The 19,713-nt window shown below is 34.8% G+C and overlaps 1 protein-coding gene across 1 annotated transcript; it reads right to left on the bottom strand.

Annotated features, from left to right (window-relative positions):
• Nucleotides 1-1,561: 1,561 nt before the first annotated feature.
• LOC136219138 (serine/threonine-protein phosphatase PP-X isozyme 2) lies at nt 1,562-8,789 on the bottom strand. The gene is made up of 8 exons (XM_066006402.1): nt 8,471-8,789; nt 6,372-6,524; nt 5,119-5,181; nt 4,956-5,041; nt 3,365-3,440; nt 3,008-3,276; nt 2,860-2,938; nt 1,562-2,074 (listed from the first exon to the last, which is right to left on the bottom strand). The coding sequence occupies exons 1-8, from the start codon at nt 8,609-8,611 to the stop codon at nt 2,024-2,026; spliced, it is 918 nt and encodes a 305-aa protein (XP_065862474.1). The 5' UTR covers nt 8,612-8,789; the 3' UTR covers nt 1,562-2,023.
• Between the last annotated feature and the right edge of the window lie 10,924 nt (nt 8,790-19,713).

Genomic DNA, 19,713 nt, shown 5'->3' with positions numbered 1-19,713 from the left:
TTCAACTTTTCATACTAGCATTCGTTTCAGCTTTTCAAAAAAACGTTTAGTGTTTCATTCTAAACCGCGAGAAAAATTAGCATTTAGTTAAATTTATACAACAACAACGTTTCACATCTAAACTTGTCAATGACGCGGGTTGAAGATGGGACGAGCAATTCCATCTCCATCCCCATTTGTAATGGGGATTCCCCATCCGCGCCCCATTGAGAAAAATGAGGATAAATTTAGGGTTGTCCTGTACCAATGAGTAATACGGATCCCCATATGATATCGGCCCCCATTTTGTAATTTTTTCTAAACTAATATCAAATATATACAATTTACCAAATACAATTTATTAAAAAAATAAAATAAAATAAAGAAATCATTCTTAACTAACAACAAAACATTATTAAAAACTTTGACACATTATCGGAATTGAAATTTTTATTAGAATAAGGGATTATGAATTATCAAATTTTAATTATTTAGAATTCAATTGAAATATATGAAAATTGTAATTTTATTATAGACTATAGGATATAATTGCATTTTTAGAATGAATATTTTTTGCAAATTATATTAATATTTAATATATATGACATATAATATAAAATATGGCTAACATCAATATTATATTTTAATGGATATCTCTACGAGTAACTCTAATGGTAACGGATTGGGGTCCTCATGGAACAGAATAACTATTATTGTCCCCAATCCATCCTTAAGAATGGGGATAATTTTCCTTCCCATAACCCTATAAAAATGGGTATTGGGAATTCCCCAATCCTAATGGGGCAGGACTCAATGAATATGGGTATAACCTGCCCCATTGACAAATCTATTTCAGTTTTTCAGCGTATTATGTTTCACTCTAAATAGCAGAGAAAAAGAAAGAAATTGTAATGTTTTTGAAATTTTTATGAAAAGCTCTCCAATAGAAGTTTTGTTTTTAAATTGTTTATATATACTTAATGCTAACAAAATTATCTTTCTAATTTTTCAAATATATTTATTCTTTAATATTATTCATATTTCAAATTATTACCGAACGATTAAGATTTTGACCAATTTAATAAAAAAAAGTATTCTTTAGTTTTTATTTAGTTATTTAAATTATTTTTATTAATTTAGATTGTATTTTTTATTGGAAAAATTCCAATATAACTCTATGATTTCGTTAATTTACAAATGGATGTTTATGGTTTTTTTTTTTTTTGCTGCTGACATGGGACTGCGGTGCTCGCGTTAGCAAAATTAAGAACTTTTAGATTAAAACTATCAATGTTGAGCATTGATAACCTTAAATTAGAAAATTCCAAGAATTAAAATAGGTAACAATCAGCAAATAACAAATAGCTAACTACCTGCAAACAGCAACAATTAATAGCTGACCAAACTGGCTGCTTTCAATAACGAACAGCTAATAACAACAGCAAACAGCTGAACCAAACAGGCTCAACTCTCAATATAAAGGTCATTGTTCTCAAGAGCTCCCTCCATAAGACCACAAGTAAGCATGTTTGAACATATCGCTCCAACAACAGATGAAAAGATAATAATAATAATAAAAACAAAAACAAAGAAAAAACTTTTTATTTTCCAAATGAAAAAACAGAAAAGAAAACCACTCTTTACGATTTCCTAACATCTATTCTATCTTTCTGTTTCTCCCCTTCCCAAGGCAGGGCAAATCAAACTAAACTTTTACATGACTCACTTCACTATCTCATTCTCTACCCAAGTTTGAGTAAAGGATTTTCTGTCCTATATTTCAATGATATACAATTCTATTACACATAACAAAACAAAAATATGGCTGTGTGGAAGTGAGAAGAATACAAGAAATCTAACCCCAATCCAATCTTCTTATCAAAACCAATCTCTTCCTGTCCTGTCCCGTCCTGGGTTCATCACTTGCATTGCAACCTTCCTATCCTATTCATTCTGGATTTGCTCCTGATTTTCTTCAACAGGCTCTACTTCTTATCTTTGCCATTAATTCAATTTGTATCTATGATGAAAGGCTTCACTCATATCATAAGAAGTAATCCGGTGCAGGTTTTTTGGCTGGTGTGCCTCTTGCTTCCTGCATTTCATCTTCACCTTTTAGACGCTATAAAAATATTATAGCCAGAATACTTAACAGCTCCATGTTATTCAATTGTTAGATCAACTTGTACAATATCCAGCCACAGTATGCATAAAATAACCAAAGAGTTGGGTAAATTTGTACCATTTCATCCATAGTTATTAGAGGCGCGCCTATGGCGCATGGCGCACCAGGCACAGGCCTTAGCGCCATGGCGCGCCATTTTGCGCCCAGTTGCCAAAGGCGCACTAAGGTGCGCCTTGGTGAGTTAGGGGCAGTTTTATAGGTTTTTTTTACAGTTACATATATGGAACAAGTGTTCTGAAGGGTCCATAATGAGGAAAAAAAAAACAAATATTAAAATGGAAGATAGAGATTATACATTTGAATTAATTAGAAGAGGCAACGACAAAATCTTATTATAAGAGGAAGAAGTTTAGTAGAACAAAACACGGGGTTTATTTTGCATTTTAAAACTTATTTATGCTTAATATTGTCATGATTTAGTATTCATTGTATTTTTATGTTAGTTTTATAGTTTTATAATTTTTGTTTTTATAAGCGCGCCTTGTCACTCGCTATGACAAGGCACGCGCCATCGCCGTGCGCCATGCGCCAAGGCTCTAGGACCCCTAGCGCCTTAGTGCGCCATGCACCTTTAATAACTATGATTTCATCCTAGGTCTACCGCTACTTAGAATATGATTATATATGCCTCAAGCTAGCATTCATTTTACAAAGTTTAAAATCAGTTTCCATGTATCATATTCATGTTCACATACCTGTGGAGCTGCATCAAAAACTCGAAACTTTTTGTTCAGGTTCTCATCCAACTCCAAGATTGCAGCCACATTACCGCATCTGCAGCAAATCCAATAAAACAATTAATCTGAAACAACTATAAGGAGAGAGAGGTAATTATTATATTACCTATAACAGTAGTTTGGAGCCGACCAGACAGTAACTATTTGGTTATTGAACATCCATTTGTATCCTTCCATAACCAATTGATGAGCACGGCATATATAATCAATATTATTCGCATGGTTGAAAGGAGTGACCACACTGCCACCAAACAAAAAACCAGCACCTCGTGGACTCAAACCCCAACCATCCACAATATCTTCAGGATCTGACCAGAGAAGATCACACATGGCACCATCATGAGGTACTTCTTGCTTTCTGTCAATTGTTCGAATCTGGCAAAAAAGGTCTTATTAGGAAATAAGAACTATCCCACTTACTATTTTACATAAACAAATGAATAATGAGGATGGATTCTTTAACCTGATCTAATGTTGATATAGCGGGAGATAGACCGCCATGAACACTAAAAATGCGGTTCTCAATCAGAGCAGACAAACTGTAATGAACCAGCATAAAAAATCTATAAGTGGAAGGCTTTGAAGGATGCAACTTACAAGGCAAAGGGGAACAGAAAAAAAAAAAAAAAAAGAAAAAAAAAAAAAAAATTACTAGAATGTTGAGTGAACAATAGACAGCCTTATTGGCATTAGTGATGCAACATAAAAAATTGCAGCAACATTTAGTTCTGCACTAGGCAAGCAGCATCTGTTCAACGGTAAATTTCCAAAAAACTACGATAAAACATTATACAAGGAAAAATAGTGGTGCATCAGCCACCAGCCACTTTGATAGTAGAACACTATGCTAAAAGTACATTAATATGTGATGAGCGAATCACAAACTACACTCAAATTCTAACTTATGGACCCCAGAAGCTCCACGTCCTAAACCATACTAAAGTACCATCCACATCAACTAGAAATGATTACATCTAGAAAAAGTTTACTAGTTAGAGAACCATTTTTCAACCTTACAGAAGCAACAAGTGAGTTCACATGAATGAACTAAAGTTAGTTGATTACAAACAAGATGTAAGGGGGCATTTGGTTCTCGCAAGAGTAACAGAATGGAATCAATAGAGGGAAACAAGGATAAAGGAATGGAATGACCCTGAATTCCCTTATATGTTTGTTTCGGTTCCACAAAGGGAATTATATAATTCCCTATGTGGTTGTTTGGTTCAAATGAGGTAATAAACCAGAGTTGTGTTTTTAACAACAATTTATATACATACATGTCTCTATTAATAAAATATAAGAATTAAAATCAATTAATTTGACCATTAAAATTAAAAGATGATGAAACTGGGGAAACTGAAATAAAATTAATCAAGAAAATGCATAAACATTCTATTTTAAAAAGAAAAAATATATATTTTATTAAAAATAAATATTAAAACTGAATAATATGATAAAAGAAAAAAAATTATCAAAATTATTTTTCAAGCTAAAAAAGTAAAAATAAATAAGTACAAAGATCAAAACAAAAATCAAAAAGGAAAATTTAGTCAAAAATATATTTTGAGGAGAAAAATTATAAATATATAAGTACAAGGATCAAAAGTGAAACTAATCCAAGGATAAAAATGTAAAAATAAATAAGTATATGGACCAAAATAAAAAGTAAAAAGTAAAATAGAGAGTAAAGTAGAATTTTATAAGGAGGGTAGAAGTTCAAGTTAGTAAAAGAGGGGAAAGGGAATATAAAACCTTAGGGGGTTGGGGAATGAGATTAAACGATTTAGAAGTAAACCCAAAACTAAAAAAGGTAAAGGAAATGGGAATGATTGAATTAATAAAACAAACACCAACAAAGGGAATTCCCTTTCCCTTATCCTTTCCTAAAACCCCCAAAACAAACGCCCCCTAAGATGATTCAATTAAATATGGTATACAAGAGAAGCCTACGTCCAATCATCAGTCACAAAATTGACAGTGAAACAAAAGTCTTTCCACCATTCAATTGAAATATCACTGGCGCCCTCTGTTTCCTATATTCATTATTGTCATACCTTAAGTAATCAAATATATCTGTGCAGTATCTCCAAACATTAACAGAGCCATATTTACGCAGGCACTCATCGTAGAATCCATAAACCTGTAAAGAAAGAGCACCATAATCAATATCTTTAACAGGTAGAAAGTTAACAGGAAAACCAGTATAAAAGTAAGAACCTGTGTTATCTGACGGCTCTCATGATTCCCTCTAATGAGAGTTATCCGATCTGGATATCTCACCTGATGAACGCAAATTGTTACTGTAGACCTTATGGTAATAAAATAAAAATGGAGTGGCAGAATAAATGAAGAAAACATCAATAACTCGATGAACAGGTTCATGTACTGAATAATTAATCTATAGATGGTTGTTTTCTAAATTTAGAAAGTATAGGCAAAAGTGACCTTTTGAATGGTTTTTGAATGTTAGGCACTGAGAAAATGAAAACAAGCATGAAAGAAGTTTAGAACTAGCTCCTAGCACACTGTAATTCCAATTATCTGAACTAAGATAAATCAAAGTCACAGAAATTTGCATCTTTCCCAACTGTCAAACAAAGGTTACAATGATGAGCCAGCATGGAGAACAGACTTATACTAACATAATAACTCATGCAGATTTGCAGTTGAGTAGTTCTCATTCTTTTTTAATTGATGCATCTTCCAGTCGTTAGAAGTTCATTTATTTGGTTAATCTTATATTTGACATTAAGTAACAGATATCTTTCATAAGCTTTGTATCAATACAACATTTTATGTGAATCATCTTAAACTCCAAAGCATGTCATGTTCTAGAAAAATAGTACTTCCCATGTAGTCACTTGTTCTTCGTCCTAACTGATCAAGCATAGAGTGGTTCTGTTGTTTGTCTTCCCTAAATTATGTTGATATGCTCTATGTCATTTGTTTCAAAGTCATTTATGTACTGGCTTTTTTCATTCAAGGTAGCTTCAAACTATCTTTCACTAATTTCAATTCCCAACATCCCATTTAAACTTCCTAACCTACCACCATATAAGCTTCGTAGGACTTCCCAAAATGCCTAAACAATAAAAGTAGGAATTTAACATGCTCAAGGGCTTCAATTTCCATATCCTCCTTTACTATCAGTTGGCACAATGCTTTACAATGACTTTATGAAATGTAGGAAGCAGTAAACAAATGCATGTTTACGTACCACTAGCTTCATACAGCATAACAGTAAATGAATGAGTGAAGTAGATGCTAATTTCTAGGGAGTCTCATTAGACAGTGGCACAGACAATGAAACCATAAAATAGCTGGTATGCAGTGACCAAGTAAAAGAACCAGCTCAATCATGAATAAACGAAAGAAAAGACAACTGAGAGAGAGAGAGAGAGAGAGAGAGAGAGAGAGAGAGAGAGGATTGAGGGAAGAAACAACATAATTTCCATTTAGGAAAATTTTACCTTGAGGGCTAAAAGAAGCAAAAAAGTTTCGACAGAGTAAAATCCTCGGTCAACAAAATCTCCAAGAAACAAGTAATTAGTCTTTGGGCAATCCCCTCCAACCCTGAAGAGTTCTTTCATGTCATAAAACTGCCCATGGATATCTCCACATATCTATGCCCAAAAAAAAAAATTCTATCAACATATCGTATAATTTCAAAGAAGAACAGAGTAAAGAAATAACTTCAGGTGGCTATTGGCACCTTATATAATGCACACGAAACACCAAGTATCAAAGGCAGCGGCGGAACCAGAACCCCGGATGAGCCGGGCTTAAAATTTTCATAACAATTTTTTTCTAACGTCAATAAAAAAAATATAATTATATCTAAAAGTATGCAATTAATATTACATGTGGACACTTGTACTAGCGTTGCTTGAATAAAGAATGAGCGACAATTAAATCATGTGATTATGCGTACTTTTATAACGTTGAGGCATGGGCAGAATTAGGATAGTAGTAAAAATGTTGAACTTACAATGATCTATTAGCACCTTGAATTAATTTATTTAAAGTACACGCACTTCAACTTGTCTAAAATCTCTCAATTCTCCGTCACGTGGATTTTTGGGGATTGATATATACATCACTTTAAATAAATTTAGAGGATAAATTGAACGCTTTCAAATTATAGAGGGAGAATTAAATTTTTTGGACAAAATTAGGAGCTAAGAATGTATATAGGCTTAAAAAATACAAATGGTTTTCATTTCAGAATATTATTGCTTCTTTGACTCACTTTTTTCTTCACAGCTTCCATTGACTCACTTAAATAACGTGGAGAGGGAATTGGAATTGGGATTTATTATATGAGTTTTCACTTTAATAGAAACAGCGCCGTTTTATGTTGTTTTAAAAAATAATAATAAAACAATTCCATCGTTCATCTTCAACCTAATAAACCTAATTGCAAACTCTCCCTCCTATTTTGACGAAACCATTCACCGGCATCAACACAGCCTACACAGGGAGCTGGAAAATAAAATTTCCACCGATTTCCAGCGGCGACCCGGGCTCCCGCCCCGGCTTAGTTCCGCCACTGATCAAAGGGACTACATTTGTGTAATATGTAAAATTTTCCAAACAACAGCAAGTGTGAATATGATAAGGATTTTACAAAGATGTCATAGTTCAACTCGCTGAAAAAGGCACTATATATGGAAAGGAACAGTATTAAATAGAAAAGGAACAGCATTAAAAACTCGAATTCATTTGAAGTCTAGAACAGAATTATGTAATTGTCACTCAATAAAACTAGATACATCTGTATTTACACCAATTCTCAGCAGAATGTTGTAAATATGCTGGATTTAGAAATAGCGAACTATTCAATTAAATTTGTACACCTTTAAAAGTAAATTTTTACGGAGCATCTTAGACAGTTGAAAGATCACTCGGGCAATTACATCGTTTTAACATTAAGTTTCTAATTCAACGATTTCACACAAATTATCCAGGCCTTGATTCATAATCAGAATTATAACATGCAAGCTCGCAGCAAGCTGCACATCAATGCTGTAAAGTGTAAAGCTCCATTACATCAGCTTAGAACGTACAATACCCTAAATGTATACTAATTCATTATAAAATAAAAGGAGAAACATAAAGGGATCAGTACCAGAAGTTCACTGGGGTCCGTCCAGGTATCATAGCAAAGGCACATAACAGTAAACAAAACACAAATTACGCCCATGCAGGTACATGCCACTCAAATCTCAATTATTTCTGGAATTTAGAAGTCAAAAAAAACTCCAAACTATACTAAGTTCGGAACCTTATTGGAAACTAATACTCAATCCACTCTATTTTCAGCTAAAATCTTCTAAACACAAGCCAAATGCAAAATCCAAGGAGAAAATCAGAAGTATGTTTAAAAACCCTAATCACAGTGTATCGCCAAAAGCCCCATATATTGCTGCAATAGAGTAAATTTGTTGGACCTATTAGCAACTAGCAAAAGAAATAGCTACTTGCCACTGAAATGAAAGCAGTTAAAGCAAATAAATATGCCCAAAAAAGAAGCTAAAATTTTGTGTATTTAATTAAAATTGATACTAACAGTTACAGGGGCATCGACGCGTTGGACATTGCTCTCTTCGACGAGGATTTCCATGGCTTTGAGACAAAGAGCTTTCACTTCCGATTCCTTCAAGGGCTCGCATTTCTTTAGCTGCTCTATTTGCCTATCTAGGTCTGACATCTTCTATACTGTGATTTTACTCTCTCCCACCGAAACCCCAGAAATAACAGAACTGGAAATCCGATACCCCTCTCTTTGAATCTCGAGGATTCGTTCTGTTTCTACTGATTAATGATTATTGCATTTTCTCTCCTGGTTTTCTGCAGTATATTATACAACCACTGTGGAGTATGTGGTTCACCTCTTTCTTTTTTCTCCTCGATGTTTTTGCTATCGTGCCCCTCATCTATCTGCTTTTACATTCCTTTGCCAACTATTTTGTATTAATTTTCGTTTTAGCCTACTTTGTTTTAAAGATTTTATTTAAATTGTAAATTTACACTTATCTCTCTTTTCAGAGAAAAAAGGGATAAGGTATTGTTTATGGCTTTTTGAAATAAATAAAAAATGTGCTAATGTAAGCACTAAAGATTTTTGTATCAAAGTTTGGAAGGGATAAAACTAAATTAAATTGTCTAAGAAATGAGTAGTTTCATTAAAAATTTGAAAAAGTAAAATACTTTGTTTTTACTTTCAATTTGAGGATTGCGTTCAAAGAATGGAAATAACTAAATTCATAATTAATCTCATAGTGGATGAAAATTAATTAAACAAAACTACAAAGATGTAAACATTGAATTCAAATGATATTGAAAGCTTCTACTAAGCTTGACAATTAAAATACTTACAAAATGAGCTCAGAGAACGTTGATGTATAACTTAACTCGATGTCAGATCGGTGTTAAAGATAACTAAAAGCTAGTTAAATTGAGTAAGACCATGTTTGCAAATAGTGTTTAGAGTTTAGAAGTTAGCTTATTACATTAGCGGTTAGATTGTTACTTTTTTTTTAGCTGATTTAACTAGCTATTTGGGCTCGTTTGATTCGCGGAATAGAGAGAATATATTAGCTATTCCTAAAGAATGGCTATTCTCACATTTAGTTAAAAAAAATTCATATTCCTTGTTTTTGTGGAATAGTCATTCTTCGTTTTAACTTAGGAATAGCTATTCCTCAAACTATATTTTTATAATTTACAAAAGCACCCTCCATTAAATATTTAATCTTCTGCCTATCTAATTTTCCAAATCCTATAAATTTTGACAAATTCATAATTTATATCTTAAAAATGGTGAAAAATGGAAAAATGGGGAAAGCGCAAAAAAATGTAAAAATGCGAAAAATATGAAACACGAAAAACGTGAATAACTCGAAAACGTTACAAAATACGAAAAACATGAAAACGTGAATAAACGCGAAAAACACGAAAAAATGCAAACATACAAAAAACACAAAAAACAAAAATAACACAAAAAAGTGACAAAACGTGAAAATTACGAAAAAAATGAAAAACACAAAAACGTGACAAAACATGAAAATGCTAAAACATAAAAACGTGACAGAAAGTGAAAATACGAAAATGTGAAAAACGCAAATAAAGCACGAAAACATGAGAAAACGTAAAAAACACGAAAAACATGAAAAATATGAATAACATGAAAAAGTAACAAAATGCGAAAAAACATGAAAATGCAAAAAAAAAAAAAGAGGGAAAAGCCGCAAAACAAAAGCATGAAAAAACGCAAAAAAAAAAACAATAACTTGAATAACACAAAAACGTGATAAACGCGAAAAATACAAAACTATGAACAAACGCGCCAAAAACACAAAAATATGGAAAACGTTATGAACGCATTTTTTCACATTTTTATGTTTTTAATGTTTTTTCACATTTTCATGTTTTTAACATTAAAAATGTTTTTCATGTTTTTGTGTTTTTCACGTTTTCGTGTTTTTCGCTTTTTTCAAGTTTTGCGATTTTCGTTTTTTTCCACTTTTTTCATGTTTCCTGTTTTTAACATCTTTTTTCCATTTCGCGAATTTTGCATTTTTCCACTTTTGTGTTTTCACGTTTTCATGTGTTTTTTTTACGTTTTTTCACGTTTTCATGTTTTCCATATTTTTTTAGGTTTTCATTTTTTAATATTTTTTTCGTTTTTTATTTTTTTATTATTTTTTCGTTTTTAATGTTTTTTCTATTTTTCGTGTTATTTTCCATCTTTCATGTTTCCCATTTTTTTTATATATTTTTAAAAATAATATGTATTAAATATTCGAATAATTTATAGTAAATTAAAAATTTAAAAGAAATAAGAAATTATATTTAATTGGGGAGATTTTAGATTATTTTGGTGTTCCTATCTGCCAACTTCACCCAAACGGCTGGCTAGATTTAGTGTTGGATGCTTATCTGGGAGTGGTCCTAGCTCCTCGCGTCTTTAGGTCCCTCCATACGCCAACTAAGCGAAAGATTGAGGATATTTGACATTTTCTAAGCTGAAAGGCTACTCGCCTTTCTGCGAGAAAATGTCCAATGTCCACAACTGGAGCGAGAAGTATTTTTTGTTAAGTTGTCGGAGGGCGTATCTTTAAGCTTTCCGTCTGTTTGGTGCTATAACCCCGTCATATGGCTAGGGAGTTTATCACTCTTACACCTGCCGAAGAGAGGGTAGCGAGGATTTAAGGCCTGTCAATACAGATTTTTGGTCATATGCCTAAGCCCTTGAGTTCGTAGCGGATGGTGTTCCTTTGGTCCGGTGTCAAGGGGCTTTAATAGTCTATAAGACCTATTCCCAGTTTATTGAAGGTACTCAACTTTATCTTTTTTTTTGTAATTTGACTTTTCTTTTTGTTCCCTTGGCAGGGAGATGTCTGGCGCTGATGTTGCCATTGCAGAGCATCGCAGGCGGGTGAACGATTTGGAGGCCAAGAAGAAGGCCGACATGGCGGCTGCTGAAAAGAAGGAGGGAAAACGCCCTCGCGAGGAGGCTGAGCCCAAGGCTGATAAGAAGGCCAAAACCGCTCCCGCTGGGGGGGTTAAGTTGATGGCGGCTGCCACCAATACTGGGAAGCCAAAGGTGGGCTGGTTTCAGTCTAACCTCGGAGGGGTAAGATTTTTACTCATTCATTGTGTTACTCCAACTTTTGCAGATTTTAACTCGTTTTTCTTTCTTCAGCTGGAGAAGCCGGATCTTGGTGGGTATTGGCTCACCAAACACGGCGATAGGGCTGCTGTCGAAAGCGAGGCCATTATGAATGACCTTAATGAGGCCTTTGGGCGGCTCTGCACAGTCCAAAAGGTGAAGGCGAAGTACCCAGGGACCAACCATGCTAAGATGGGGAAGAAGAAGCTCCTTGCGGTAAGTTTTTATGTTTTAACTTTAATTTTCTCCTCTATTTCATCCTTTTACTCTTAGTTTTCCTTATTTGGCAGGCGTATACTCATATCTGCACTCTGGAGGCGGACGTCATCTAGAGTGTTGCTGATAAGGCAACAATAAAGAGTCTGGAGGCTAAAGTTTCCAAGGCCAAATCTAATATTGCTGCAGCGGTGGCTCTCAACAAAAGCAAGGACGTCAAGATAAAGGAGCTGGAAGATAAGCTTACGGTGGCCATAAATGATCTGAAAGCTGCCCAGGCTGAACTTAAGAATTCGGATGTCCTATGTGGTAGTCGAGCATTTTATTGTGGCGAGCAGATCATGGTTGTCATCAAGATCAGCTACCCAAAATTGGGTTTTGTCAATCTGAAGCTATGCGTTCCCAACGGCAAGGAGGTAAAGAGATACGACACGATGGAGAATCCTCGCAATTTCATCTACGGGCAGGTCTTAACCGAGATGAAAAGGAATGTTGGTGAAGACGTTAAGTCTCTTATCAATCTGGATGAAGAGATTGACCGCCCTAAGGAGACATCAGAAAAGAAGCTCCCATCCCCAAACGCGCAGGCGGGTTCTGAGGGGACGGATGTCGGAGACTCCTTGGCAAAAGATGGTGGGATGGCGGATGATTTGCGTGAAAAAGGTGTTGGTCCCTTATAATGTTACAAGTATAGTTCCAAGGGGGGGTTAGGAACTATTTAAAAATTTTTGTTAGGCAGACTTCTTTTTCGTGAGAAAAAGGTTTTAACAGCGGCGCTGAGTGAATAGCAAGATACTGGCTTAGTCAACTGGTGACTAGGTCAGTTTCTTTACTTGAGTCGGGAGATAGCACTTAGAGTCTATTCCTGAGCTCAGATATTCAATGCGCACAACTCAGCTTGACCTCTTTACTTGGTCAATTTTTGTTTAAGCAAGCAATAAATATATAAAGGAGTTTAAGGTTAGAAATATGTTACTCAGCAGATTTATCCAGGTTCGGCCTCCAAGCCTACGTCCTGTCCCCGGAACACGTTCCGAGATTTCGAATTCTTTACTGAGCTCTTTAACGGTAAAGCATCAAACCTTTTACAATCTTAGAAACTGAGTATAACAAGAGTACCTTCCTCTATACCTCTACTCAATCCTAATCTCTCGCTGAGTACTATAACCGAGTACTCAGCCTCTCCTTTCTAATCTCTAGAAATGATAAGTGTTTGTCCTAAACAACGATTGCTAAGACACCTTAGATGATTGAATAATCACTCTAGACTTTTACACAAAAGATATGAAATTTAGTGTAAGATTGCTTTGATTTTTCTTGCAGAACTTTGCGTAGAATTTTGGTCAGCATAATGGCTTGATCAAGTTCTGTGTGTGATGAAGCAACTGAAGGGCTCTATTTATAGAGACGTCTGAGGCATCGGTCATTTCGAATTTCGAAATAACCGTTGGAGGGAAACGGCTTCCTGTCGTTGTCATCCTGTCTTGCTCAGAGCTCTCGGCCAATCAGATTTGAGTATCTTTTGTCCTCGGTCAGCTTTTGGTCAGCTCGGCAGACTGTCTCTCCATTTATGGTAAGGTCAACTAGACAGCATTCTGTGTCTTCTGAACTTTACCCAAAGTGGAAACACTTTTTCTGGAAGTTGTTCTTGGCCAGCTGCTGTCTTGTACTCTTTGTCGAATCAACTCAGCAGCTTCGTCCCGAAGTTGTTCCACGAAGGTCTTCTAGATCCTTCTTCCGCTGAGCTGCGTTTTGTACATAACGACAACGTTTTGACATACGCGGGCCGAGTTGCCTTAAACTGTTTGACTTGGGCTTTGACTTCCGTATTGGACTTTGGGCCTTTTAATCTTTGTGTCTTATAAACAATTTAACTCAACATTGAACAAACACATTAGTAGAATAAATCAAAGCATTTAAACTTAGTGTGTTTAGAATATTTTTTAATTATACTTAAACAATTTTGTCAAATCAAGATTATATGGAAAGGTGTTTCAACAAACTCCCCCATTTTGATGTTGGCAAAACTATTCAGCGAAGAACTCAGTATTGAGCTCCCCCATGATAGTTGACCTAATATAACTTAGCAAACTCCCCCGTCAGGGTTGAGCTACTGACTTAGTTTTACTCTTAAACATTTAAAGGTTTAATCGAGTAAGTCTAAGGTCAGTTTTCAGATATAGGTCAGCTCATGGAACATATTCTATTTTACTCAGTGTTTAAGTGGAAGTTTTAACATTCAGAGGGCACTGAGTAATTTGTTGTTCAATGATTCTTATAAGACAATGTTTTATAAACATACAAGTCAATGTCAAACATATTATCAGCATTGGATACAATCAATAAGTTTTATAAGCATTAACCATAGTTGATGTAATTGAAGATACATAATAACTTAATACTCAGCATTGTATATGATAACTCATAACTCAGGTTTTGGATAAAAAGATGCAAGTATTGATATTAATAGAGGTAGTCAGCGTATACAGCAAAAGGCAAAAGAAAAACATAGAGACTACACACATAGAGACTACACACTTAGCATATATCTATTTCTTTTTCTTTTGCCTAGACTGACTAAGCTCATGCTGTGTTCTAGCTTGTTCTTTCTCCCCCGTTTTGTCAGCATCGGGAGGAGGAATCCTAAAGGCGTCGGTTAAGACGGCTCTGGTCAGTTCTGTGGACAGCTCCTTAAGTCTATCGGCGCTTTCATTGACGCCGTTAAAGATAGCAACTCCATTATCTGAGACCTCTGTGGGTATATTGAGTTCAGCAGCGCTGATCATGCGTACGATGAAAGCTTGACTTTTACCTATCCAGGTAAGTGCATCTGACAGACCAGCAACGACTTGATGAAATGTCTTCAGCAAGGCTGTGTCATAGTATTGACACTGAATGTTGTTGTGACGTACATGGTTGAAAGCTTGTTTGGTGATAGACAATATCTCATTTTGCTTCATGGCGTCAGTGTCCATCTCTTGTTTGTTCAAGTTCAGTAATCGAACAGCCTCTCCAATTTGCTCCACTGAGCATTGAGAATAGGAGACCATCTGCTCGTTGATCTTGATTTGCTCAGTGTGAAGCTGAGCAAAGAGAATTTTAACTTCATCAGAAGTTGCATATCACGTGTTCACAGCTGACAAGGTTTGAACTTGACCTTGAAGATCGTTGAGATGTTGAACTATTGTCAGCTGGAGCTCAGCCAGCTTTGTGATGGAATCCTGCTTAGGTTGCTGTGCTTGAATGGAGACTATGACACTCAGCAAATCCTTGAATCCCTTAACTTCATTGAGAAGCTGAGTTACTTAGGAGAGCTGAGTTGTCTCAACAGTAGAAGACCCAGCAGCAGGTGGAGTGGTTTGATGAAGGTCTTTAATTAATGTTTGCACCGAGTCGATGATTCTTTTACCAGACTCGGTGGCATGCAAGTAGCTGAGAGAGCCTTCATGAACTTGCCTAGTCTCCTCAGTATGACCGGTTGGAAGAGGAGTCAGAGGAATAACATGGTCAGTGACTGGAAGTGTGTTTTCAATCTGCACTTGAGTCTCGGGTAGAGCTGATTGATCGACAGAAGTGTTGATTGGAGAAGAAGTAATCTGAATGCTGTCTGTGCTGACTGGAGCAGGAATGTCCTGAGTCAGCACAATAACAGCATTAACGGGAATTTGCTCCATTTGGCTTGTAGAGTTGGCGGAAGCATTTAAGTCGGCGTGTTCCTTTGGTGAAGAAACAGAGGCTTGCTTTTCAAGAGAAGCCGATGGAGTAGAAGATGTTTGTTTTCTGATAAATTTCAGCTTGAGTGTAGAAGGGTCTTTGGTCGGCTTCTGGATAACGAGGTCAGGGACAGTTGGTTTTTGAACAGGAAGGTCAAAGACAGACTTCTGACTTGCCTTAACTAATCTTCTTCTGTGAGGAGGAGTGTCAGCTTGGATAGACTCTCCTGAGTGAGAGGGAGAAGTTTCTTCTTGATCAGCATTAAGCTGGTCAGCTTGTTCTTGTTCTTGATCAACATTGGGTTGGTCAGGTTCTTGTTCATCTCCAGCAGCCAACTCAGTATTGGTTGGCTCAGCTTCAACCTCACTAGCTGTCTCCTCGGAGTCAGTATCATCACTGTGTTTTTCTCCTTGTTCATCATCTTCTTCATCATTGCCATCTAACTCTTCCTCAACTTGTGCAATGAACTGATCATCCAGTTGCACATCATCTTCTTGCTGTTGCTCAGCAGTAGTTCCTTGACACTGTGTGTAGTGAGAATCACCAGGCACAACGATGTCAGTAGGGATAGCATCAATAGGGGTCAGCTTTGAAGACTTATTCTTCTTCAGGGGATGCTCTTCTGTTTCAGGCTCATCTTGCCTGCTCCTCTTTTCAGCTGACTTAGGTCTTTCCTGACCTGAATGAGCAGCTGACTTCTGCTTCTTAGTCATAGGCTCAGCCTTCTTCGAAGGACTCCCAAAAGCTTTCCTTTTGCGGGCAGCTAGAGCCTTTGTCCTTTTGCTTTGCTTTGGAGCTGTTTCCTCAGCTTGTTGTTCAGCAGCAGCTTTTCCTTTCTTTACTGGCTGATCAAAAACTTGATGGACGAAATGTGTATCGTGCAAAAACTAAGGGCAAGTGCACCCTATCGTTATCAAGTAATAAATAGTAAGTAGAGTATCGTTCCCACGAGGATTGTGTTTATAGCTATTGATTTTTGTGAATTTCTATTATCTAAGCAATCAAAACTTGAATTGTTTGAGATACTAAACTAATGAATTTAAAACAACTAAATAAAGTAAACAAAGAAGGAAACAAAATGGATTTAAATATGATGTAAATCACTAGAGCAAGGCTTCACCTAACCAAATGTATGTAATCCACATAACAATCCTATCCAAGTTCTTAAGTTTTAATCTAGAGACGGTGATTATTTCCTAAAGTAATTAACCAAGCTTCGGTCTAGTCAAGATTAATCCTATTTCACATACAATTACCCTAGCTTTGGTCTAGTCAAGAATAAAAGTATAATGAAAGCATTAAGCTCTTTGAAATAACCCCAAAGTTAAGTCGTCAAACTAAACCCTGAAAAACCGCACCGCATAGACACAGGTCTAAACTATGTATTTCCATTAATTATCTTAGTGTCGGTCAACCAAAATAATTAATTGTAATTTAGCTAAATATTGATCAGGTATCTAACTAGGAAATTAAGCTCCATAGTTTAATTCCCTATTTAATAAATTATGAACTTGAAATTGGATTGCAAGTAAATCATCTACTTCGATTAAGATCCGCCATAGCTCTAACTATGGAGGAGTTAGTTCATGGTAGATGGAAAGAAAACAAGCAATTTAATAGAAAACAAACTAGAAAACATAATTAAAGAAAAGAAAAGAAAAGATGAAGGAGAATAAACTTTGAAATAAAACTAGAATTAGTTACAAATGTAGAAAGAGAATGAATAAAAAGAAAACTATAAAAAGTCTAAAAGAGAGAGCTAAGAGAGTGTGGTGAGGCCTGTTGTTATCTTGCATTTTCATATAGTTTTTAATATATTTTAATTGTAGTAATCATACATTTTAAGATAGTTTTTAATATTTTATAATTGTTTTATGTTTAGTTTTGTGTTTTAAGAAATAATGCTTATTCCATACGTTTTTAGGTATTATTTGAGGCAAAAATGCAATTATGGAATCATTACTGAAGTAAATAAAGTTGCCCAGTCAAAACTCCCTCCAGTCACGACCTCGTAGCAGTTCAAGAATGAAGAATCCATGATCCTTTAAATAAGTCTTTATTGTCATAAATTCCTCAATAACCATCCAAGGAATGTTATGACTATTTGAAGAGTCTTTTGAATGCTCAAGAAGGAGTTACACTAATTAATGCTCTCTTTAATTCTATGAAAGTTAATAAGTTACAAAGATGAATTCAACTCTTCATTAATCTTCTTTTTAACTACATCAAAGTTATGAAGTTAGAGCAAATAATTCAATCCTCCATTAATCTTCTCTTTAATAGAATTAAAGTTGGATGTTACAATGAATGCATGAAGGCATGTGCAACTATAAATACCTACATTGGGAAGCATGAAATCAGACCTGGAACAATGGAACAGGCCTCACCACACTCTCTTAGCTCTCTCTTTTAGACTTTTTATAGTTTTCTTTTTATTCATTCTCTTTCTACATTTGTAACTAATTCTAGTTTTATTTCAAAGTTTATTCTCCTTCATCTTTTCTTTTCTTTTCTTTAATTATGTTTTCTAGTTTGTTTTCTATTAAATTGCTTGTTTTCTTTCCATCTACCATGAACTAACTCCTCCATAGCTAGAGCTATGGCGGATCTTAATCGAAGTAGATGATTTACTTGCAATCCAATTTCAAGTTCATAATTTATTAAATAGAGAATTAAACTATGGAGCTTAATTTCCTAGTTAGATACCTGATCAATATTTAGCTAAATTACAATTAATTATTTTGGTTGACCGACACTAAGATAATTAATGGGAATACATAGTTTAGACCTGTGTCTATGCGGTGCGGTTTTTCAGGGTTTAGTTTGACGACTTAACTTTGGGGTTATTTCAAAGAGCTTAATGCTTTCATTATACTTTTATTCTTGACTAGACCAAAGCTAGGGTAATTGTATGTGAAATAGGATTAATCTTGACTAGACCAAAGCTTGGTTAATTACTTTAGGAAATAATCACCGTCTCTAGATTAAAACTTAAGAACTTGGATAGGATTGTTATGTGGATTACATACATTTGGTTAGGTGAAGCCTTGCTCTAGTGATTTACATCATATTTAAATCCATTTTGTTTCCTTCTTTGTTTACTTTATTTAGTTGTTTTAAATTCATTAGTTTAGTATCTCAAACAATTCAAGTTTTGATTACTTAGATAATAGAAATTCACAAAAATCAATAGCTATAAACACAATCCTCGTGGGAACGATACTCTACTTACTATTTATTACTTGATAACGATAGGGTGCACTTGCCCTTAGTTTTTGCACGATACACATTTCGTCCATCAAGTTTTTGTGAAGTTGTTATCTTGCATTTTCATATAGTTTTTAATATATTTTAATTATAGTAATCATGCATTTTAAGATAGTTTTTAATATTTTATAATTATTTTATGTTTAGTTTTATGTTTTAAGAGCTAATGCTTGTTCTATGTGTTTTTAGCTATTATTTGGGGCAAAAATGCAATTATGGAATCATTATTCAAGTAAATAAAGTTGCACAGTTAGAACTCCTTCCAGTTGGTGACTTTGTAGCAGTTCAAGAATGAAGAAACCATGATTCTTTAAATAAGTCTTCATTGTCATAAATTCATCAATAACCATCCAAGGAATGTTATGACTATTTGAAGAGTTTTTGAATGCTCAAGAAGGAGTTACACTACTTAATGCTCTCTTTAATTCTATGAAAGTTAAAAAGTTACAAAGAAGAATTCAACTCTCCATTAATCTTCTTTTTAATTACATTAAAGTTAGGAAGTTAGAGCAAAGAATTCAATCCTCCATTAACCTTCTCTTTAATGGCATTAAAGTTGGAAGTTTCAAGGAATGCATGAAGGCATGTGCAACTATAAATACCTACATTTGGAAGTATGAAAGCAGACCTGGAACAAACATGGAACAGGCCTCACCACATCTTTTTAGCTCTCTTTTAGACTTTTTGTAGTTTTCTTTTTGTTCATTTTCGTTCTACCTTTGTAACTGATTCTAGTTCTATTTCAAAGTTTATTCTCCTTCATCTTTTCTTTTCTTTTATTTAATTATGTTTTCTAGTTTGTTTTCTATTAAATTTCTTGTTTTCTTTCCATCTACCATGAGCTAATTCCTCCATAGCTAGAGCTATGGCGGATCCTAATCGAAGTAGATGATTTACTTGCAATCCAATTTCAAATTCATAATTTATTAAATAGAGAATTA

The sequence above is a fragment of the Euphorbia lathyris genome, chromosome 2, assembly GCF_963576675.1.
Source record: "Euphorbia lathyris chromosome 2, ddEupLath1.1, whole genome shotgun sequence".
In the NCBI taxonomy this organism is placed as follows: Eukaryota; Viridiplantae; Streptophyta; class Magnoliopsida; order Malpighiales; family Euphorbiaceae; genus Euphorbia; species Euphorbia lathyris.
The sequence above is the reverse complement of the archived record's forward strand: the minus strand, read 5'-3'. Positions and strand labels throughout refer to the sequence as shown.